The sequence below is a fragment of the Gymnoscopelus microlampas genome (assembly GCF_963454915.1).
Source record: "Gymnoscopelus microlampas genome assembly, chromosome: 12".
NCBI classification, from domain to species: Eukaryota; Metazoa; Chordata; class Actinopteri; order Myctophiformes; family Myctophidae; genus Gymnoscopelus; species Gymnoscopelus microlampas.
Window position 1 is genome coordinate 43,178,120 of NC_139949.1, and position 25,853 is coordinate 43,203,972.

Sequence of the window (25,853 nt, forward strand, 5' to 3'; positions counted from 1 at the left end):
ATACTGTACACAAACAGGAGTAGATAGAAGTGGGAGTGTGGCCAGTTTCCTCAGCAGGTGGTGGTAGCAGACTGCATGTGGGTGGTAAAGTCTTGGACAGTTAGTTGAGAAGGGTGACGTCTCCCTCGGTGTGCTGTGCTGTCCCACCCACCCTCTTCATCACCCTTGCGTCAAACGGCTCCTTCATGGAGGGCAGCCGACAGCGGAACATCTGCTCAGCTTTGCGAACGGCATATTGAAGCTTAGCCTGGGCTTGGGTAGAGTCGAAAACCACCAGACTGTGATGGAGGGTGTGGAAAAGCTTTTGGACAATGAACCATTAGGAGTCGCATACGGATTGGTTATCATAAATGTGAGCGTTATCAGACAGCTGCTGCAGAACATCTTTAGTTGAGCTCCGAGGATCTAAAGGCAGTGGATATTCAGTCATGGGTAGCATTGGTGAAGGAAACGCTATTAAGCTTTGAACGCCTTTGAAAGCTCACAGCGTGGCGTAATATGGAACGTTGTGGGCTTGTATATCAGCTATTGTTGGCAAAGGGATTGTCACGGTCTGAGTCAGGGCAGAATGTAGGACCCAAGTCCAGGAGAGACAGAGGCTGAACAGGTCGGTTTAAAGGGTTTATTAACTCATAAACTAGGACTACAAACAGGAACTGAAAACCAAAACATACTACACACAACAGCAGATAATGAACAATGAATGAAGGCGAAGATGCAAACACAGGGACTAAATAGACAGGGAAATAATAAGACACAGGTGAACTCAACAGACAATCAATGCTGGGATAGGCTGGGGGACTAAGAGGACACATGAGGAGAACATGACTAATCAAACGGGAGGTGAGACAAGACAGATAGTAACAGTAACTAAGCCCAACAGGAAACAATACTACAAAATAAAGGTACAGAACAGCAGGGCAACAACAACAACAACAGAGTAACAGAACACAATAGGAACGATAAAACATAATAGTCCTAATAAGTCCACAACCTTATAAGGACAGAAAAGGTCCAAGGGCTGAGATATACAGTCAAAGTCCACGGCCCGAGGAGCGGACCGTGACAGGGATTTGGTGTAGAGGGAAAAAAAGGAGTGAACCTAGTATAGAGCCTTGGGGGACCCCGGTCAACTAAGTATTTAATCAACAAAGGCCTAATTAGTTGACCAGAATCAAAGAATGTTTGACCCCAGAATAGGGATGCTATAGGGATCAAATTAAGTGGTTAACCTCACCGAAACCATGCCTAAACCACACTAACAGTGTCTAACCTTACCTCAAATTAACAAATAAAACCAAATCCATGCCTAAATTTAGCCTAACCAAACTACCAGTCCTTAACCTTCAGTGGCCAGCAGATTATTATTAGGAACGCTGAGGGGCTGCGTGACTATTAATTGGGGTGCTACGGAACTGAGGATATAGCCTACCAAGTATGCATGCATGACCAAACATAATCGGATGTGATACTAAAGTGTGTATTCTGTTGCAGGATTCGGGAATAAATGACCCTTCATGAATATGGGTCGGCATATTGTAGAGTGGCTGTAGAAAACATAAGAACACACACAATTAAGAACACACTTATTCTTTACAGTCTATGAAATGTGCTCATATTAGGCAAAAGAACATCATAATTGATACAGTAAGATGAGGAGATGACAGCTGTGCACATGCTGTACTGTAGCTGATGGAATTATCGACTGGAGCTTTCCAGTCGGCTTTTATGTGCACAATACATTTCACGCAGAATTGCACGCGCTAGGCTAGTTGTGTTCACCTGTGCACCAATGGATGTGTTGGTTTTAAAATGGGGTGCGGTCGATGCGTTGCTATCTTAGGCACAGTGAGAAAAGTCAGACAGCAATTGCGCCTTAGACCAGCTGTGACCTGGTCTAAAGTCTGACACAGTCCCTCAGCGCTGCATTTCTCCCCTAGTTAATGAGGGCATTACATGGTAGATTGACCTATATAGGCCTGTTCGTAACACGTGCGCACTACTTGCAATCAACATCTGAATTCAACACATCACTCGTGTTCATTATTCCTATTGGTGAGAAATAAGAAAGAAAACAGTTAGTAGCTGCTGCTGTGGTGTCGTGAACCCATAGCTTTCCTTATTTGTCTCTGGTCAACACACAGCAGTAACAGTTCCATGTCAGGGCTGATGCATGCGCAGCCGTCTGTCCTGCTTTATTAGCCAGTTTAACCACTTCAACCCTGTTCCCCCCAGAATAACCCATGCTGGGGGTTCAAGTGGTATAATGAACCGAGAATGAGCATGTGATTATTAAATTATGTCAAGATTTCACATCTCTGTCTCTTGGACATGAAGTAAATGAGGAGACATTATAGGAGGATGTATCCTGCTGTGTGTCCTGTAATGACTGCTTGGCCAAAATCTGCCATGGAGCAGGACCTCCACAGAGGGTGGTCCATGCACCTTCCGTTATCCACTTGATGTTTAAGGTGAGCAGAGAGCGTTTGCTTCCTCATCTCCCGAGTCCTGACATCGTCATATCGCATTATTAATGCTGCTCTCATAGATGGCTGCACGCTTTCACTTTGCTCACGAGCCGAGCAATTTCCTCTGCAGAAAACCGTTTTTCCAACTTGCTGAATCTGTCATTTAAATAGGAAGGTGTCAGGTGCAGCTGCACTTAGCTCTTAAAGGGAATGGGAGACGACACTCTGATTGGTTTAATTTATGTTATGCCTAACACACACCCATCACTAATGCAGAGACTAAATAGAACCCCTTTGCGCCTTGCATCATACTTCACACCCAGATTATCCGCCATCTAAATAGATTGTTTTGTTTGTCGGACACGCCCCTAATGTGTAACTTTTGTCCATGCACGCACCTTGCACCAAAGATCATCTAAGTAGGGCTCTCTGTCTCGCCTGCTTTAGATAGACTGCAGTCTCAAGCTTTGGGAAGAATGCTGTAGCCTGTATTAGCTGTTGATATTTTCATATCCAGCTAAATCCTTTCTAAAGCCACTGATGAACCAGTTAAGGAAGTTTTACATAAGCAATGAGTCCTATATACCCAAGCAAAAGGTGTTGGTTTAACTTAGGAAAAACAGCTTCAAGGGGTGAATAATGGTGCCAGGTGATGTATAGACATTGGGGTAAAAATATCTCAAGGAGAAAGAGTGACAACACCCAGTATACTGAACCATTATACCGTTGCTATCCGGTGGAAACCTCATATGTCCAAAACTGTTACTTTTCAGGATTAAAAAAAAAGATCTATGAGCTCAAAAAGTGCCGTGATATGAAGAGTTTTGAGCTTGTAGATCGGCTATTTTTGCTACTCTTGTGTGACATTGTATGTAGTATGACGAAGTAGGGCATTCATTTACGAAAAAAAAGAAAAGAAAATGTAGATATGGAGATAATAGGTTTCTGCCCGACAGCAATGATACACTCTTCTTGTCCCACTGACGCAACATTAAGTGCAGTTTCAGGATTTCATTTCACAGTGATCTCCAGTGGCTGTGTCATCAGCCATAGCTACTGGCAAACCCACTGTATGTATCTCATAAATCAAAGGACACTAACATCTCAATGGGCTGCCGTGTGTGTGTGCGTGTGTGTGTGTGTGTGTGTGTGTGTGTGTGTGTGTGTGTGTGTGTGTGTGTGTGTGTGTGTGTGTGTGTGTGTGTGTGTGTGTGTGTTATCCATTCCCTCTCTGTCCTTGCGTGCTGATTCATCGCCCTGAGTGCTCACAGAGGGGTTCTGCGTTGCGTTTGAGCCCTCTGTGCTGTTACATACAGTATGTGATTAATTTAACGCCAGGATATCCTCACATACTAACCTCTACACCATGCACTGGCTCTCAAACTTTTTTTTATTTCAAGGACCCCCCCCCCTCCCCCCATAACTCTGAGAGAGTTATCTGTCTTCTCTGTCTACAATCTCCTATCTAAATAATGCATAAAGACATACCAAAAAGTGTCTTCACAAAATGTCTCACTGTTTCTTACAGCGGGTCGGGAACCATCTTTGGGTCGCGGACCAATTTTTATGGCACAAAATATTTTGAGGTTGGGGTCCGCGGCCAAATACACATTGATTTGGGGGTCCTTGACAAAGAAACGTTTGAGAACCACTGGTGTAGAGGACTGTGTATGTGTTTCTAGGAGGAATATGCAAAAAGTAACAAAAGACAAAAACATCTCAACTACCCTGTGTTGCTTACTTCATCGACGATGAATAGTGAAAATAGCCGATCTACAAGCTCACAACACATCGGGTCATGAATGATGCGTTGTGACCTGCTACTATCCATCTCTTTATTGAATATTGATGCCAGGTTGAAAGTGGTTAATTGACAATGAAGTAATTGTTCTTTCTCTCCCTTTTCTGTTTGTGTATGTCTATCTGCAGTAAGGGTAGAGTGTCTTCCATCATGAATCCTGTGTACAGTCCAGTCCAGCCCGGGACTCCTTATGGCAACCCGAAGAACATTACATACACAGGTGAGCCGTGCAACAAGAAACATGAAGGTGTCTTGTTCTCAGCCTTGGGCACTGCGTTTATGTTTACATTTTTAGGATATGAGCAGATCAAAGTTTTGTCGGCTGTAAATCATCTCTTTGAAGTCTGTGACAAGGCATGGCTTTTAGACCCCATCTCCCAGACAACATGGTCGTGGTTTCCATCCCATAGCCCGAGGAGACGGTCCGTCCAATAACAAAACAGTCCACACTTCCGGCGAGTGGACATGAAACAGGCTGCAATGAACACTGGATGTACACTCGCTGTTTCTCCCTCCAAGCGGCTTAGGGTGCTCTCCGTTCTCAGCTCCTCCACAAGCAAATTATCATTTTGGGATTTAAACTATTTCCGGGTCAAGCTGGGGGACAGAGTGAGCAGAAATGTTGGTACAATTTTTAAAGTCTTTAGTATGACCTAGCCGTGGAATTGAACTCCAGTCTCCCAATCTCAGGGCAGGCATTCTAACCACGAGGCCCCTGAGCTGGTACAGAGCCTGATTGATTGATTGAACATTTTATTAACGGTTTGCAAAGACAAGCACAGGGAAGTACAGTTCAATACACGGTCTGTTAAGAGGATTTTAAACCCAAGAAAGCACTATGGCTTGTTTCCATTGGGGTTTCCTTTGTACTCAATTCTGTTTTAACTTGCGATAAAGGCAAGCATTTGTGATAATCATACTCGTCATGTTATTTTTAAGTTTTCCTTTTTAGATTTGTTTCTAGTTGTCTTTGCAGGAGATGGCCCACATCTTTATTATATTGTGACAAGTGCATGTTTATACAAAAGATACAGGGTGAAATCCTCCTGTATTCTTGTTAAGCGTAATTTATACTTCGTTGCACGACATGTGCCGCGTGGCACCATTTTACGACAGAGAATAAATTAAGCATTAACAGTCAATACTTTCAGGAACTTTTTCCAAACTTTCGTCTGCCTGCTCTACCTTGAAATGACTTAAATGCTGTTACCTGCATCAATTCATTCTGTCACCTGCTTCGATTCATTGTAGTTGCAGGTCCATCTCCTCTCTTGTCAGCTCCATGGCTGAGTTTGTAAATGGAATTTAAATCTGTTTTGGTTCTAGTTTAACGAAACAAACTTAGTGAGAGCAGGATATGTACCAAACACCCAAATATAGGCTAACACTAGACCTTATACAGCACATATGGAATTGTTCTAAACGGACATTACGTCTGTGTGGGAAACAGAAGCCAACTGTGGGTGTACTATTGAATATAGAAGCAGCTATTTGCATATTTTTCCTGGACACACTTTTTCATAGTCCCCAGACCGTAAAGTGCATGGCTCCTATAGTGTACTTGAGTCAAAATGAAGACTCGTAATGAATGTACATGGCACTCTATTAGCCAGATAGCACGCATGGAAGAAAAACGAGTCGTGTGGAAAATGCCCTCAGCAACCAGCAGTCAAGTATGTGCTATTCAGCGTCAGGGTGCATCTCTCTGTTTGAAGAGAGACATGAGAATGCATGATCACACACTGTGTGAATGTGTAAATGTCTTGCTGAGTGCAGGCCAGCTCCCTGACATTCCCCTAGTGATTCATGGGCGCAGCGTTTGCTACCAGTATGATAAGGGGACTTCTTTGGAAGGGTGCCCAGTGCCCTCTCATCTGCTGTCTGCCCACAGAACATTACTTTCTGTGTGGAGGATCAAAACGTTGAGGGAGAGGAGAGAGCTCTTGTTTGCGTCTGTCCGTATTATCTTACATGCTGCAATGGGAATGGGCCTCATGTATAAGATTATTATTGACTGTTTAGATACACATTTCTGTACTTCTACCCTTGTAAGCAAAGCCATTGATTGTGTACATTCATTCCATATCCTCTAACCATCACCCCATGCCTAACCTCAACCAAAACCTTTACCCAGCTATAATTCTATTAATATTCTTTAGTCTTTATTTAGATAAGAGGGTGGGGGGGTGCATGCAACACAATTCTCTGTCTGAAATCAAAACTGACATGTTGCAACCATATGGATGGTACACTAGCCATTTGCGAGGTTGTTAGGCAAACAAGTGCTTGTTTGCCTAGCTATTTGCCCCAACACACGTTTGTGGACGTTAAACAAAAAATATAGGAAACTTACAGTATGGTGATTTACCATCCTATATCATCTGTTTCTCTCTCCAGCTGTGTCTGTCATTGACAGTCAGGCTACAATCACAGATTTGTTCAATAAATGTGCATCTAATTAGTGGGCCGTATATGGCTGACTTTGTATTTTTTGTGTATGGGAACCTCCACACACACACACACACACACACACACACACACACACACACACACACACACACACACACACACACACACACACACACACACACACACACACACACACACACACACACACACACACACACACACACACACACACACACACACACACACACACACACACACACACACACACAAAGCTTTTGATTATTCCTTTTTTTTCTCCCAGTTGAATTGCCTTTTGAGCTTAATTATAATATTGAATCTATGTAATGATAATTCGCTAATGTGATTGGATTGGAGTAACACTTGTAACTTAGACCACCGGTTTTCAAAGTGGGGGTGGTGTAGTAATTGGAAAGTAGAGGGAAAACAAAAGAAAACATTCACGTGGTTCATCCGGCTTTGTCGAGCGCCTACACGAACACGTGTGAAGAGGACCGTGTGAAGAGGACCGTGTTAGCGGCTGGATTAGTGTCACATCTTCTTAAAATTTGCAAGAATAACTAAAATAGCCATTTTGCAATGTTATTGTGTCATGACAAAGAATAAAGGTGGACAAAGTGGAGACCACACATGACGTCAGTTTCAATAAAAATGTATATTTATTTAGAAAAAGAGAGTAAATAAAGTAATTTGAATCAACTTAATAAAGTAGGTTATCAATATATCAGTGATGTGTGCAAGTGTATGAATGTATGAGAATTCAAAGCAAAGTAATCAAAGCAAACAACCAACTCAAAGAACCAAAGCAACCAAACCAAACCAAGGGGAGAGCCAGAATGAAGACTCAGGCCCCATTATATAGGGTGAGCAATCACCCCACCCAGGTGTACAGGATTCCCCACTAACAAGTCTCTCCCCAGAGGATCCCATGAACACCCATGGACACAGTAAGCCACTGCTCTAAGGCCAAGGGGCCGTCACAATAGACGGATTTCCGCGCGACGTCATCACAGAGCAGAATGCGCAATCTGCGCATGCCCGGGTGAAAGGCGCGTTCGAAAATACAGCCCTGAGCGGCAGTGAGCGCACTGGCCAATACAAACTAATAGGCGAGTGTGCTCCGGTGCGTAATTTCCAAACGCACCCATAGGCTTCCCCCTCCTCTGCGCGGTCATATTCCTCTCATGTTTACTAACAGGAAACCCGTCTATTGCCTATGGCTATTTGTGGGTCCTTGGCATGGACACGTTTGGGAACCGTGTCTTAAGGCCAGTCCACACCAATGCAACTCCTTGCATTTCCTTGCAACGTGCAACTACTTGCAACCATCATCCCCAATGGCGGTTAATGTATGGAGTTGCATTGGTGTGGACTGGCCTTAAAACTGTTTTGTTGGAAGGAGTTGTGATTAGTTGCATTGCTACGGTCTGGCCTTTTAGATGGGGGTTCTATAAATAACACATCATGGACATGATGTTACATTTGGTCACTTGGGTTTCCAGCCTCATCCTCTATGAAGTACTTTGCAAGGAAATAATGCACAAATGCACAATCTGTGTGTATCTCACTGCAATGCATTGACATCAAACTGGCAGAAGAGAGCAGTTTGTCCATTGCGGGTCAACTAGTGTTGATTTCGTCGACTAAAACTATGACGAAAAATGTTCGTCGACTGCCTTTTTTCACTGACGAAAACTAAATAAAAACTAAGCTATGATGACTATGACTATGACTAAATATATTGACAATTTCGTCAACAAATAAAAACTAGACTAAAATGTTAGTGAGGGACTAGTGGAGAAGAGATCCAGTAGAACTAAAAGACAAGTCATTTTATGTTTGGTTGCACTCTGAAAATAGCAGATCTACAAGCTCACAACGCGTCGCAGCGCGGCGTGTTGTGAGCTTGTGAGCTTGCGTGTATTTTCAGCATGCAACCAAGTGTAAAATCAGCCATTGCGATGCCATCAACCGCCAGAATACATTTTAGTCGACTAAATCAACTGTAGATTTAGTCAACTATAATCTTGATATTTAGTCGACTAAAACTAGACAAAAACTAAAACATTTCAGATGACTAAAATATGACTAAAACTAAATGGAATTTTATTCAAAAGACTATGACTAAAACTAAATCTAAATTTGCTGTCAAAATCAACACTAGGGTCAACAAGCACTCATACATTTGTGAGGGGAACAGGCCTTGTTCCATGTAGAGTTGAAACACTCTGTTGCACTGATGCACGCCTCATCCCTCCAACCATTTTGTATTTATTTTTTTTACTTTTGTCACACTTTCTCGCTCTCTCTGTTTTCTGTTAGATTATGTTTTTAAAGGGCCATGCCAGTAGTCTTCGCATGTTTCGGTCATTGACTGCAACGCAGTACATTTGACATTTGTCGACCGTTTTCCAAAACATGCAGTTTGTTTGATTTTCAAGGAAGCCTTTGGTTTCTGTTTATTTCAGTACGATATGATGAAAAGCATCTTGCACACTGGAAAGTAAAAGGTGCCATAGTAAACGTTATGGCACCTTTTTTTTAAATCCTTTTGTTCAAGGTATTTTCTTTATAATTCTTTAAAACAAATGAAAGTAATTTGCTTCATGTTATAACTCACTATACCTGCTGACACTTTTGGTGTTAACGGGTCAAATTGGACCCGTGATTTAACTCAAAATACTTTTTTTATAATTTATTCCCCCCCCACCTCCTAGCCGACTTGTTATGCATTCATATCCACGTAAACACTTTTTAAAATATTATTTTGGATTAGGGTTAGGGTTTCATCTTTCAATATAGCTTGTTTTCAATTATGAAATTGTAAAGATTCACTCATTATATTTCCTATAATGAAGACATTGGATAATTATATTATCTGGTTATAATAGACTAATATTAGAACACACTTCCAAAAAAAATAATACTTGTTTTAGTTTTTTAACTTTAAAAATGTAATAGTATTAAAAATAGTGACATCTGTGGTGTTAAGGGTCAAAATGTACCCATATACCATAGGTAAAAAGCCATTCATTTTTCATAAACCCAAACTTTATTTTACTCCTACTAGCAAATGCAAATTGAGGACAAGTTTCTCTCACTCTCAAACATTTTGGGGGAATTGAGCAACACTTCTCTGCCGGGTCATATTTGACCCTTGACACCACAGATGTCACTTTTTTTTATAGAGACCATCAGAATTAACTAAAATGGTGGTAATTAATTTTGTTGCGTTAAAATAGCTGTTTCTGAGGATATCATGAAGCCTTGTTCCAATAAAGAAATATAAAGGGTACACAATGGAAGGGTCAAGTTGTGAAATCATTAAGTGAAAATAACAGTCTGAACTCTCCCCCCATGGGAGTTTTGAACAGAGCAGAGCATGAGAGTAGTAATGAGTCAGAAGTCCAGGACCAAGACAAATTCTCTAATGACAAGCAATTAGATCTCATCACATCAGATGAGCATTTAGTCCATTATTATCTGATCCAGATGATAGCAGCACAATAATAGTATTGGAAATTAGGCAAAAAGATTATTGAACTAGAAAATAGCCGGAAATCTCTGCCAGGAGGTATGTCTTTACCTCCCTCTGTCTGTATGGGGCATGATGTGATGACAATACTTTTGATGTGTATGAAGTGGCACTGATAAAGGAGTAAAAGGACTAACATTACATGCAGTGGTGTAAAGTAACTAAGTACATTTACTCAAGCACTTTACTTAAGTACACTTTTGAGGAATTTTTACTTTACTTGAGTATTTCCAATTTTCAGTACTTTTACTTCTACTCCACTACAACTTAGAGACAAATATTGTACTTTTACTACACTACAATTATTTAAAAACTTTAGTTACTAGTTACTTTGTAGATGTTGATTATTATTTCAGAACATCCATTAACCACTTCAGCCCTATATACATTTAAGCCATTTGAAAATAGCCGATCTACAAGCTCACAATGCGTCGCGATGTGACGCATTGTGAGCTTGTAGATCTGCTATTTGCAAAAGATTTGAGACGTTTTATGCATTTGAAAACTTGTGAAATGGGACTTCTACATTGCAGTATTGATACTTTTACTTGAGTAAAACTCTTCAGTACTTTTTCCACCACTGATTACATGTTTATGGTAAAACCAGAGTGACAGGCTATTGGAGACCAATCTTTGGACAGGAGAGTGTTGTATTCCTGACTGATTTGACCATTGATTTTCGCACTCTGAGAGCATAAACCTGATAATGTCAACACCAACGCTGAGGAACAGTGAATAGGTTGAAACGCGTCCGTTGCTCTGTCTGGGTGCAGGTACTGTAAATATGTGAAAGGACGTGTATTGAGTGCTGACTGTTTCCTTTTTTCTCATAACATCAAAATGATGCAAAGTATAAAGAACAAAAAGGAAAATGGTTGTGGCATGCTTAGTTATTGAGTGCCTGATCAAAGAATTATATGTTGAATTATTGCCATGGCTCACAAAAGCAATGATGTATTTTATTAATGCCTGCTCACTTGCACCCCCTGTGTTTCTATGTATTTTAAACCAGGGGTCTTCAACGTTTTCAGGCCAAGGACCCCCTAACTGAGAGAGAGAGATGAAGCAGGGACCCCCACACTATATATTACATAAAATTGTGTTGCAGATTAAAGCTTTTCATAGATGTTGGATTCATGCTAATGTGTATTTTCAGACATTTATAACGACTTAAACCCTCAATAAACTTTCACTCTGTACTTGGTCTGATCTTTTTTCCCCTCTTTGCCGAAAATAGCAGATCTACGAGCTCACAACGCCTCGCAGCGCGAGGCGTTGTGAGCTTGTAGATCGGCTATTTTCGGCTAAAGTTGTCCTTAGAATAGGGATGCTAGGGTTCAAGTGGTTATTGTAAAAAACAATGATCTTATCACACAGATTTGGCGGACCCCCTGTAGCAACTCTGAGGACCCCCTAGGGGTCCCGGACCCCCTGTTGAAGACCCCTGTTTTAAACCATGTATTGATTTGAATGATGGATTAATTAATTCATTTTAAATGCAGTTAGTGTGTTAACATTTGGAGACATTTTGAACAAACTCTAAAAATAAAGCTATTCACAGGGAAATCGTATGTGCTTATGCATGATATAGGCCTTATGGCCAAAGCTGGTGGTACTGTCCTCTACATTTATGCTTCCCTCATCAAATACATTTTCAGTTTTTCTGTTCTTCTTCTTCTCATTTCTCATCCCGTGCTCAAGTCATCTTCCTTTCTCCTTCGCCCCAGCACTTCTGTCTTTCCTTATCTCCCCTCTCCCTATGAAATGATGTCACAACTGCATTCTTGCAGAGCACGTACGGACGCTATGTAATGGAGGGCCGCTTGTGGAGAGCGAGAGCGAGACAGTCCTGCATTCAACGTTTAGTCATCCGACCTTAAATGAACCCATGCTTGGCACAAGCAGACAGTTTATATGCAGCACACGCACACAAATGCATGCGCCAATAACGCAGACACACACACGTATGCACACACACACACACACACACACACACACACACACACACACACACACACACACACACACACACACACACACACACACTCTCTCTCTCTCTCTCTCTCTCTCTCTCTCTCTCTCTCTCTCTCTCTCTCTCTCTCTCTCTCTCTCTCGCTTCCTAAACTGGAATGCGTCCCCGGAGTAATGTTTCTTGTTTCATCCAGTGATTAGTGCTGTCTTGTAGCTCGCTCTCACCCGCTCTCACTCTCTCTCTACATGTGCTGTTTCCTCTCTAAAATACATTCCTTTGCCTTGGCTCATGCTCTTCTATTATTCATGCAGCAGCAATTGCAGGTTGAAATAGTAAATCCATCTTACAAGCTGTCTGCATTATGAGTAATCCATTGTACCGCCTGTAGGGGCCTGGTGGCTGGCGAAATAAGTCATTGAACTGTAGAGGTGAAGGGTTCGCATCACCAAAGAGTGATCTGTGGTTATCCACCCTGCCCATCCACTACAAAACACAGACGTATGGTTTATGTAAATGCACGCACGCACGCACGCACGCACGCACGCACGCACGCACGCACGCACGCACGCACGCACGCACGCGCAAATATATGATACATCAGAGTCAGCACTTCTAGTCCCCCGAGAAGGCTCTTATATACTTTCAAATTCTGTCTCTATCGTGCAGACAGAAACCTTGCGATGCAGCTTCTATGATTAGGCTATGTATGCTATTAGCAGGGCTCCATTTGTTAAAACAAATGGGCATGCCCAGACACAAGCTTTGTATGACACAATAGCTCATTTACAAGCTGACGTGATGTGATGTGTTCTGAGCTTAGATCAGCTATTATCACTATGAAAAAGAGCGAACCAATGACGACAAATTTTTACACCTTTTGATTCATTTAGCTAATTTGTTTTTGTAGGTGGGCTTGTAGTTTGGCTATTTTCTCTATTTTTGAAGACAAGAATAATTGAAAATATTTGGTTGGAATTTGATGCATTTTGAACCATTTAGAAACATTTTTCCCAAAATAGGGACACCAGTGTTAATATTGTTAATGAAAAGGGATGGCTAATGTAATTCAAAGCCCTACTGTACAGAACCAGTTCCTACAACAACAACAATAACATCACCATTCAAATGGTGAGCTGACAGAAAATAACAGTGCTCATCGTGTCAATGTTTTCACATTGTTAAAGCAATGTTGAACTTTGGTGGATCCTTGAGTTGTATGTATAGCTACATGGACGTGACATAAGAATGAACACTGTCCATCATCTTTATCTGTTGCGTCTGTGCTCTGCCATCAAGGAACTTCATCATAACCATTTAAACTCGAAGTACAGTTGAGGGGCAAGCCCTCATTTTCAATGTAGTCGAGATACAAAACATAATATTCAACAAGAATAAACATTTAAATACATCAATATTAATATAAGAATTAGAACTTGAGGTCATTATCTTGACCCCGAGACCATGCATGCTTGTGTGCGTGTGTGCGTGTGTGTCTATCGGCTATTTTTCAAATCGGTCAACGACAACTACGTCATTTCTTTAGTTAATGATCATGGTGTACTCGTCCCTCCAGGCCATGGGATAAGCACCCCGCAGTGCACCCTTGTCCTTAAACATGGAGGTGCCATGTTATACAGTACACAGAGGCCGCCATGTTGAACATTTTGTGCAGCCAGAGCAGCCTGAACATAACACATCGAGACCTCATCCCCGCTGAGGTCCCCCCTCCACTGCAGCAGAGGGGTACACGGACTGTGTTATGTTTAGCCCATTTGTCAGAGTTAAAAGTGCCAGTGGTCGCCAACACAATACACATGCACCAAAACTAATAGTCAATAAATACACAATGCAATACTAATAAATAAAATACAACATTGTCTTGACTGATCACCGACATGTAGAGTTGCAGAAGCATGCTGCAAATAAAAAAGAAATGTGATTTGATCAAACATATATTTAACGTGAACACATCAACAATGACACATCAATTTAACGTGGAATATGTTGTGTGTATGTGTTGATGCTGGTGCTGGGGTCTCTTCCCTGAGACTATGCTGGCACGGCCTGCCACCTCTCAGATATAGCTGTGTACATCTCATCCTACATGCCATTACTCTTCACTTTCATGTACAATTGACTGTCACCTTGTGTAGCCGTAATGACAGTGACATAAGAGAGCTCACGTCCTCTCTCACGAAGGACTAGGATAGCAAGTGTTGGCCAGTGAAAATCTGACACTTTACATTTCAAATCACAACCTTTGATTGACATAAACATAACTGACACAAGCGATCAACAATCAGACTGTGGATTACAGTCAAATTTGAACAACAGCAATCTGAGAGAGGTAAACAATGAACGTGTATAAGAGAGAGGGGGAGGACGACAGTGCAACTGGTAATCACATGCCATGCTGCATGTCTTTTCTATAGATAGACATTTCCCTGCATACATCACTATTATAATCATTACTGCATGCCTCCTGGTGGGAATTTGTGCTCTGCTGAGTGCACCTTTCTTGTTGTATGTTGAAATAGATCTCAAAATCACACATTTAGCACATAAACGAAACAAGCGCATATTGTTTTCCACAGGCTATTCCGCCTTCTGGCGGTGGCAGTTGCATTACACCGATATTGGTGACCGATCGTTTTTTTAGTTTCTTCCACCAAGAGTAATATAACACAAATACATCCAAGTGTAATATTGTTTCACCATGAAATGAGAATTGAATTGAATCGCTGCAGCCGGTCAGTGTGAACACATAGCTAAATTATTTAAACCATGGGGTCGCCCAGGGATCTGCCCTGGGCCCCCTCCTTTATTCCCTCTGCACCTGGGGTGACCAAACTTTGGGGCCATATTTGGACATTTGAAAATACCTTAGAGCCGACTGCATCTCATGCACTGTACCTTTGGACCATAACAAAGTAATATAATAATAATATAATAATAATAAACTTTATTTATATAGCACCTTTTTAAACAATGTTACAAAGTGCTTAACAACATAAAATCAGACAGTGAGCAATAAAAAACAATTTACAACAACAAGAACAACACACAACAGTATCAGTGAATATAAAGGAGAAGCACCGAAATTCTGCTGTTAAGAGGTTAAAAAGGCCTTTCTATAATAATGGGTCTTTAATTTGGTTTTAAAAATGGCAATGGAATTAGCAACCCTAACGCCCAAAGGGAGGCTGTTCCAGAGTCTAGGGGCCCTGACGGCAAAGGTCACCCTTGGTCACCAGCCTAGATGTAGGGATATCTAGTAGGGCCGCGTCAGAGGACCTTAGGCGGCGGACAGGCACATGGGGATCGAGCAGGTCAGCAAGATATTGTGGTGCCAGGCCATTAAGAGCTTTAAAAGTTAACAATAAAATCTTAAAATCTATTCTAAAAGTTACAGGCAGCCAGTGCAGTGCCGCCAGTACTGGGGTTATGCGCTGTGATCGCCTAGTTCCAGTAATGAGTCTGGCGGCGGCATTCTGTACCAATTGTAGACGGTGTATGGAACTATTACTGAGAGTGGAGTATAGGGCGTTACAATAATCTAGGCGGGATGAAATTAGGGCATTAACGACTTTGTTGAAGGTTAGGGGTGGAAAGTATTTTTCTGATTCTATGTATGTTCCTTATGTGGAAAAAAGCAGGTACGAACCACAATTTTTACCTGGGCCTCAAGACGGAGGTCAGAGTCCAGTTGAACGCCCAGATTCTTGGCTACTGGTGTGACTTTGCTGACATGGAGTCAAGACTGTTATGTAGTTGGGATCTAGAGGTGAGAGGGCCGAACAGGATCATTTCTGATTTGTTTGAGTCACATGCAAATGCTCGCATCACAATAATTATATTTAGCTATAGTGGAATATGAAGTATTTTTGCTTTTTTCACATCTTGAGAATGAGACGCAAGGAACAAGCAGTTAGGAATCCTTAATAATTCTACTGAGAAATGGCCTAGTATCTGCTCAGGTTAATTTCAAAACACTCAAACTTCAATGTATGAATTTAACATGACTATACTGGCAGGCCATGAATAATACATTTTATGAAGGAAGCCACGAGCCATTTAAAATCTTCCCTTGTGACCCAATTGGCCCCCGGGCCAAACTCACAACATGTCCCTTTGCAGCACATTGTGAACTTGTAGATCTGCTACAATGACTTCACAGAATGTTCGCCTGTTTTACATGCCCAGAATAGGGGTTCACAGGGTTCAAGTGGTTAACAGAATAATTCCCGCCCCATAAGTCTCTCTCACCCTGCATTTCTCTACTGTTTTGTCTCCAGGTTATCCAGGGTATCCCTCTGCGGCTCCCACCTACACACCAAGTCTCTACCAGACTGGCTCCTCGGGGTATCCCCCAGGTAAAAGCAAGCACACACACACACACACACACACACACACACACACACACACACACGCACACACGCGCGCACACACACACACACACACACACACACACACACACACACACACACACACACACACACACACACACACACACACACACACACAATTCAAAGGTAGACAGAAGAAAACATTTAAACCACGTGTCTGTTTTGGAGGATAGGGTAATAGAGATGGGAGACCAAGGACACAGAGGGGGAAGCACTCGCAACACACGTCTCCAACTGGAATCGAACCGGGGACCTTGCGATTATGTGACTACCGCTTCATCAGGGCATCCGCTGGCGCGTCTTTTTTTGTTGTTGTTGTCAGATAATGTCACTGTCGGGCAGAAACTTTGTATTCATTCACATTCATGTTAATGTATTTTCAGACATTTAACCACTTAAACCCTCAATACTTGGTCATCTTAAACTTCGGCTCTGAACTTGGTTTGCTCTTTTTCCCTGTACACCAAACGTCCGAGAATAACCGATTGACATGCTGCGACGTGTTGTGAGCTTGTGGATCGGCTATTTTCAGTCATGTTCCCTCCAGAATATGCTAGGGTTGAAGTTGTTAATGTGAAAAAAGAAAGAAAAGAAGTTCCTATCGCACAAAGATTTGTATTAACTCTGAGGACCCATGAAATAATAGGGCATTCATTTAGGAAAACTAAAACAAAACAAACAAATGAAATGAGACACAAGGTCTCTGCCCGACAGCGATGATATGGACGAATTGACTTCTATTTCTTTGTTTTAGTTAAGTCCGGAAGTTATACTGTACTGTATCTTTCCGGGTGATGCTACTTTTCCAGGTGTATGAATGTATGAATGATGGGGGAATACAGACTTGCACACACATGAATGAGTGCTCTCTCGCTCGCTCGCGGAGACACCCATGCAATGCGCTCGAGGAAATCCGATCCGAACACTCAACATCAAGAGCGTCGTCTTTGTGTTGAAAGCCGCAGTCGGCCCCTCAGGCTTAATCTTCAAACACACGTTCTGTGACTGTACATACTGTAACAGAATGTTCTTTACAGTTGTTGAAAGTACATTTACCTACTGTACGTGAGTACAACTTTGAGGTACTATTATTTACTTGAGTGCTATAGAAAAAAAAAGAATTGATACGTTTTGAAATATCATTGTGCTTTCACTTTAGCTAATTTAAGTGCATTTTGAAGCCAATGCTTTTGTACTTCTACTCAAGTAAAAATGTCACTTTTTAAAAATGTTTAATTTGTTCTACATTCTGGATATTGCTACTTTTACTTCAGTAAAAAATCTATGTGCTTCTTCCACCACTGGTTCTTTGTGTGTCTGTGTGTGTGTGTGTGTGTGTGTGTGTGTGTGTGTGTGTGTGTGTGTGCGTGCGTGTGTGCGTGCGTGCGTGCGTGCGTGCGTGCGTGCGTGCGTGCGTGCGTGCGTGCGTGCGTGCGTGCGTGCGTGCGTGCGTGCGTGCGTGCGTGCGTGCGTGCGTGCGTGCGTGCGTGCATGCGTGTGCGGTGCGATTTTCTTCCTGAGTTCATGCGTGTGCTGGTACTTCCATCTCTGTGACGACAAGATGTCCTCGCGCAGACAGAAAGGACGTTCAGGCTTGTCCTCACTTTGCAAGAGGCAGTGTCAAGGCCTGGGTCAGGTTGAGGTTAGAGCAATGATTCAGGCTTGGCATGATGGATAGGCTACCAGTCCAAACTCTCAAGGTCCTAAAGTATAAAAGTGCAAGTGTGCGTGCGCGCACGTGCCTCCGCGTGCGCGTGTGCACGCGCCTGTGTGTGCGTGCGTGCATGTGTGTCTGCGTGTCTTTCAGTATCTTTTACCACTATACGGCATAATGGTAGTGTATTTAGCATTTTGCTTGTCTGATATCAGAAGCAGCTTTTCTAGATGTTCCATAGCGTCCACTTCCTACACTATACTCATCTTAACATCTATTGTGAACATGGTGAACTTTGGTTGTGCACATTGTTGACAGGTGAGAGGAGAAGTAGATCAGATCAATGAAGAAAGAAAGAAAGAAAGGATGAAAGGATCAATGCAAATATATGTTTTACACAATCATATATTTACCCATCTTTCTGACAGTTCAATTTGTTTGTGTTTGCATTAGTACAAATGTTTGTATGTGTGTATGTCCACCTCACGTTAGACCAGTGTGTGTAGTGTTGATTTCGTGTGGGTGTGGTAGTGTTGATTTCGTCGACTAAAACTATGGCGAAAAATGTTCATATGTTTTTTCACTGACGAAAACTAAATTAAAACTAAATGTAGACTAAACTACGATGACTAAAACTAACTACCGGTAAATATATTGACAATTTCGTCAGCAAATAAAAACTAGACTAAAATGTTAGTGAGGGACTAGTGGCGAAGAGATCCAATAGTACTAAGACAAGTTATTTTATGGTTGGTTGCACTCGGGTGTTATAAAAAAATAGCCGATCTACAAGCTCACAACTTGTGTTATGAGCTTGTAGATCTGCTATTTTCAGCATGCAACCAAGTGTAAAAACAGCCATTACGACGCCATCAAGGCACCGCCAAAATACATTTTAGTCGACTAAATCAAATGTAGAATTAGTTGACTGTAATCTTAGGATATTTAGTCGATTAAAACTAGACAAAAACTAAAACATTTCAGATGACTAAAATATTACTGAAACTAAATGGAATTTTATTCAAAAGACTGACTAAAACTAAATCAAAATTTGCTGTCAAAATCAACACAACAGGTGGCTACAAGTCAGTGCTGTTCAACGTCTTATTGCGTCGAGACAGGGTGCATTTTTTCTGAATGCACCATATTTCTCCTGTGTCATTCAGCCACACGCCCTTTTCAAAAACAGGGGAGCTCAAAGCAAGCATCCTCAGAAGAGAAGGGTATATGGACGGAACGGAAGACCTTCATTCCATCCCTTTAAGACAGAAACGGTCTGTTACGCAAACACCCGAGAGGAGAGGTATCTTTTAGAGGACTGCACCATTGATTGTCAAATTCACAACTACATCAAACAAGCCTCCACTGCCTCTATAAAGATTCAGTTGAAGTTCCTTAGAAACAAGAACGACCGTCTCCGCATTTATGAATCCATCGACATCGCTTCTTTTTAAGAGGAAGAATCTTGTGCTTACCTGCAACATTAAACTCCTAAAGTTGTGTGTGTCTTGACCGCCTTGACTCGCCACTGGCCTGCTCTGGCAACCCACAGGCAAACACACTGGTATACTTTAATACATAAGGCAATTCTATGTATGTATATTCCATAGAAGAGTGAAGGACACTACTCTTTGCGGTCATAGTTCACAAGATTTTGTCTGTACCAAATTTTCAAACAGAGAGTGGCTAAAAGGTATTCTGTGCCCTCAGACTGGAATATATTGCAGACTGCAGCTCTGTTTTTGGTTAAATTCTGGAGACAGAATCATGATGCCAGGGCTTGAACTGATATTTTTGTATGCATGGCTTGTACTGCACCTTGTTCTTTGAGAAGTTAATTGTCTGTTTTTTTTGTGTGTGTCAGTTTACTACAATTCTTTTTTTTTTGCTGCTGCCTGTCTGAGGCTAAGACAATACCTTACAAACTGACAGATAATGACATCACACTCCTGACCGAGGTGCATGCGACCAACAGTGGCCTCTTCACCGGGAAGCAGAACTTTTGTCTCTTACAGAGACTGCAATTAATTCAGAACTCTGCAGCCAGACTGCTAACAAGAACCAGAAGACGTGAGCATATCACCCGGCCCAGTCTTGGCTACTTCACATTGCCTCCCTGTTTCATTTAGAGTTGACTTAAAACATTTTGCTTCTTGTTTTTAAAGCACTACATGGTATGGGCCCAGCCTATCTCATAGACTCATTAAAATATATGGCCCCAGACAGTACTTAGATCTTCTTCGGCAGGTCTGTTAGAGATTACAGTTGATATCCAGAAGAAAATTGGTGATGCTGCATTCATCAGTTACGCCCCTAATCTGTGGAATACATTACCTCATCAGGGAGGCATGCACAGTCAACATCTTTAAGAGTCAACTGAAAACCCACCTTTTTAACTTAGCTTTTATCTAGCATCTTATGAGATGTATTGCTCAGCACCTAGATGTTGCTGCTGTTTTGTTGTTGTTTTAATCTGTTTTTGACTTTTGCTGTATTGTTTTTCATCTGTTTCGAGCACTCTGAGCCGCATTTCGATGTATGAAAAAAAGTGCTATAAATAAAGCTAATTATCATCATCTCTCTATATACGTGTTTAATAAAGGTTGACAGAAAGAAAAAGAAGATAGATGGAAATGTGTCATTTTTTTACACATGTCTCTTACACTACACTATGCCTAGCATAGGGCAGCAGATGAAGCCATTGAAAGGCCAGCTGAAGAACCCCAGGTCTTTGAGAATACTGCCCCTGGCTTTAACAGCTGCCTGCCACTGTGCCTGGAGGAGACTGAGGAACACATGACTCAAGGAGCCTGCAAAAAACAACAGAAGAGCCATGTCAATAATATGCATCTCCAGCAAAAAACAACAGAAGAGCCATGTCAATAATCTGCATCTCCAGCAAAAACAACAGAAGAGCCATGTCAATAATCTGCATCTCCAGCAAAGGTTACACTAAACCCTGATGTTCCGGGAGTCGATCTAGAAGTCATCACTCAACCTGATGGAATGCCATAAGAAACATAAAGCCAGATTTTAACTTGGTTGTGCATTGTGTCTCGCATTGAAAAGATCTAGCACAGATCTACAAGCTCGCGACACGTCGGGCTGCACTTCTTCGTGAGCTTGGAGATCGGCTGTTTTCGGTGTGAGATACGATGAGGGCAACTACTGTAAGTCTAAATCAGGCGTAAACATGTGCTTATGCGTTGTTTGTGTGTGCTTGAGTGCCTGTTTGTGCATATTTGCCCGTGTAACGTATATCTTCCTATGTTTGTGCGTGTGTGCGCGTGTATGTGTGCGTGCATGCGTATGTACGTGTATGCGTGCGTGTGTGCATGCGTGCGTGTGTGCGTGTGTGTGTGCGTGTGTGTGTGCGTGTGTGTGTGTGTGTGTGTGCGTGTGTGTGTGTGTGTGCGTGTGTGCTTGTATGTGCGTGGGACAGTGCTGCTGGTGAAGCAGGGCTGGCCACAATCATCGATGGAGGTGTCGGGGGCCCAAGAGGGCTCCTATGACCTGGCCCTGGACGGTGGCTCCGAGGGCCGACAGTACCAGGCCTCGGCCGCAACCTTCAGTAAATATCTACCTACTTATTACATGTACACACACACACACTCTACTTACTACATGCGCCCACACATGGATGGCAAAATGTAGCGCAATTTGTTTTTACTTTAGCAGTAGTGTACAAACACATACACACATTTTTTAATTCAAGCATTTCATACCAGTCTACATGCACTGTTAAACAGACTCTGAAACTGTGTGTGCATGTGCCAGCAGTGCATAAGGCATGCGTTTTGCATATCCGTGCTGAAACAATCTGTGCACAAACATAAAGAAAACCGCTCTGCTAGAATGGATGTTGCGCAATAGACTCATGATATCAATAAAACTTGCTTGCTCAGTCTTGCAAATACAAATCCACATTCAGAGAAACTGCTAGAACTGAGATAGAGAGAGAGAGAGAGAGAGAGAGAGAGAGAGAGAGAGAGAGAGAGAGAGAGAGAGAGAGAGAGAGAGAGAGAGAGTGTGGCAGCCTGGTGACTGGTCTGTCTCACAGCCAATTCCCAACACAAAAGAGAGCCCACTCACCAACATTGTCAATTGATACTATGTGCATTTTAAATGAATATAGAACGCATATCTTAAAAAATCAATGCATTAAAAAGTAATAAATAATCAGGGACTAACACGGTGGCATTTGGCATCACTTTGCTAGTCATTTACCCCTAGATTCTCTCTAAGTATGACTAACTCTCCAGGTTCCATGGTCCTGTTTGCACAGCCACCACGTCCCACTAACAGGCAACAGAGCTCCACCTCTCTCTCTAGCTAGCGGAACAGCCTGATAATCATGCACAGTGTTTACAAACTGGCTGAGAGAAAAGCTGGCAGCAAGCCTTCTTGGAGAAAGGTTAGCAAAGGGTTCATGGGAAATATCAAGGGAATAAAGGACAAAGTTGTGCAAAAAAAAAAGGGGGAAAAGGCTGGGTTAGGCTTGGTGAAGGTCTTGGTAGCCGGGATAAGAGCAGGTTTGTGGAGTGCTTGGTCTTGCTTTGGGCTGTGGCATACTATACTACACGCTTATGGATGCATTTGTCTTGCCCCGTACCTGAGTCAGAGGAATTCAAAAACATGTTTGATGCATGCGATTTGAGTGAATTAATAAGGAATACGTGTAGAGCTGTGTGTATGCGTGTCACTGAATGAGTGTCTGTGTGTGTTGGTGCACTTTGACCTGACTGCATAACCTCTCTGTTCACAACATAGCTTTTCCACAGGGGGCCGCTGTGGTTATGGTTGACGTCATGGTAGAGTAAACAGCGAATTGCTTTGAAATCGCTGCCGGAGTTGACAAAAAAGCAATCTTGTCGTACGCGATTAGAGGAGCAATTCTTAAATGAGCGAGACGTTTTTGTTTGTTTTCGCTGCTGTTTTACCCGTCACTGACGTTACCCATTGGCCCGGAAATGTGGAAAAAGCTCTATGCATTTCAAACATGAACAAATGCATCTTTCTTTTCTTTAGTTAGATCTTTAGTGTTCAACTTCTTACACCTCACAAAGCCTTCTTCAACACTTTGCATGTCTTGTAGACAATTTAACCCAAATGCTTAATTTAAAGGCAGGGCAACAGATAAGGGACAACTTCAGCTATTGACATGCTCATCCATATCAAGACAACAATATCAGTTATATCGTTATATCTGGAAATGACTTCGAATGAGAAAGGTTCTCCATAACTGCTGAAAAAGCAGCTTGTATGAAGACTGGGTGGAGGCAGTTCATAGTTAATATAATACTGGCGTATTAATGTACTTTTTAAATGTCTCACATTCAAAATAAGCTATACTTGGAAGTCTTTCTAATAATGAATAAGAAATGAAATGCCTGTTAATGTCATAGGTAAGATGAGTATTCTTGTAGAGCTTGGGTTAATTTACTAGGGTGGACACCTTCCACTCCTCGCAAAACCTTTACTGGATCATTTCTTTCTTTTTCTTGAGGCGGGCAGATTTAGATGTTCAAACGCCGACTTCCAAATTGTATACCGTATGTATAACATGTCGTCGCTGTCGGGCAGAAAGTACTAAATTAGCAGATCTATCGAGCTTGTCGGTCTGCTGCTATTTGCTAGTTTTGAATTTGAATCATGAAAAGCAGCCTAACAGTTTTGGACATCTGAGGTTTCCACCCGACAGAGACGATATTTATTACATGAGAATTTAGTTATTTGTTTATCAAAATGCCATGTTTTTCACATAATTACAATTGTCTGTTGCCCTGGTTTTAAAGGTTTCTGTGCATAGCCATGATAAATACATGTTTATGCAGTGATATTCCGTTTTTATTTTTTCATAAATGCTATTAGTCTTAAAGAACTGCTGGGACATAGACATTTACTGATGAATATGGGCACTTCACATAGTTGAAATGGTATCTGTACAGGAAGTGGATTTTCTTCTATGTCTAATTTAATTACAACTTTTTTTTCCCCCATAAAAGTATTACAGTATATCTTATCTTCAAAGTGAATTAACCCCAGCCCTTCATGAGACAGTAACAAATGATATGAAAATTGAATCTTGGTCTCTTTCTCTCTCTCTCTCTCTCTCTCTCTCTCTCTCTCTCTCTCTCTCTCTCTCTCTCTCTCTCTGTGTGGTCTCTCTCTCTATCTCACTCTCTCTCTATCTGTCTCTCTGTCGCTCTGTGTGTGTGTCTCTCTCTCTCTCTCTCTCTCTCTCTCTCTCTCTCTCTCTCGCTCTCTCCCTGTCTGTCTTGCAGGATACACAGCTGGGACTCCGTACAAGGTGCCACCCACCCAGTCGAACGGGGCCCCTCCTCCCTACTCCCCGTCCCCCTCACCCTACCCCACGGCCATGTACCCCATTAGAGGTGTCTACCCTCAACAGAACCTCTACGCTCAGGTAACCAACGTGATTGTCTCTGCGCCGTGCCCGGAATCCGCCGAGTATTAAACAATTACATCTTCGCATTCAGCGGAGACCTCATTTACTGACAGTAACATTGCCCTGTGACAGAAACTAAATGAATTTTCCAACTTCCCTTTCACGCGCCGTCTCTCTCCACCCTCCCCCCCCCCGCCCCCCACCCTCTGTTTCTTCTCTCTTCTCTTTCTTTCTTTCTCCACCCCCCAACCTGCGACTCTGCCTCCTCCGTCCTCTCCCTCGGTTGCTGTGTCTTCGTCATCAGGGAGCTTATTACACACAGCCGGTGTACGCACAGCCTCACGTCATCCACCACACCACGGTGGTGCAACCCAACAGCATCCCCGCCACCCTCTACCCGACCTCCATGCCCCCGCGTTCCAACGCCATGGCCATGGGTATGGTGACCGGGACCACCATGGCCATGTCCGCTGGTGAGAACCGCTCACCATTATGCAGTGGTGTAAAGTAACTTAAGTATATTTACTTAAGCACACTTTTGAGGAGTATTTCCCATTTTCAATACTTTTACTTCTACTCTACTACATCTCAGAGGCAAATATTGTACTTTTACTCCACTACAATTATTTCAAAACTTTAGGTACTAGTTACTTTGTAGATTTTGATTATTATTACGAAACATACAGTAACCACTTCAGCCCTTTATACATTTCGTCCATTTGAAAATAGCAGATCTACAAGCTCACAATGCGTTGCGATGCGACACATTGTGAGCTTGTAAATCTGCTATTTTCAAAATATTTTTATACATTTGAAAACTTTGAATGGGACATTCTGCATAATGAGTACTTTTACTTTTGGTACTTTAAGTACATTTTGATGCCAATACTTTCGTACTTTTACTCAAGTACAATTTGAATTACAGATTTTCACTTGTAACAGAGTATTTCTATATTGCAGTATTGATACTTTTCCTTAAGTAAAACATGTGAGTACTTTTTCCACCACCGGGTCCTGCGTAGGGCTGTCAGTCACCAGTTTGTTGACGATGAATTGTATTGCAAGTAATTGCGATTAACAATTGAATTGTGTTTTTGGCATATCGTTGCTGTCAGGCAGAAACCTCCTATCTCCATATTTTAACTTTTTGTATTTTTTTCGTAAATTAATGCCCTAGTCCT

The 25,853-nt window shown here is 42.1% G+C and overlaps 1 protein-coding gene across 3 annotated transcripts in view; it reads left to right on the forward strand.

The window, feature by feature from the left end:
- Positions 1–25,853, forward strand: part of LOC311057535 (protein FAM168A-like) — a 45,315-nt gene that overhangs the window by 12,590 nt on the left and 6,872 nt on the right. For 2 of the 3 annotated variants that reach the window (XM_084074508.1, XM_084074509.1), the window contains 5 exons: positions 4,398–4,489; positions 16,499–16,576; positions 21,706–21,834; positions 24,548–24,690; positions 24,977–25,145. In XM_084074508.1, coding sequence (XP_083930634.1) covers positions 4,398–4,489; positions 16,499–16,576; positions 21,706–21,834; positions 24,548–24,690; positions 24,977–25,145 — 611 coding nt within the window. The remainder of the gene's footprint in view (positions 1–4,397; positions 4,490–16,498; positions 16,577–21,705; positions 21,835–24,547; positions 24,691–24,976; positions 25,146–25,853) is intronic. The other variant, XM_084074510.1, reaches the window with a different exon arrangement.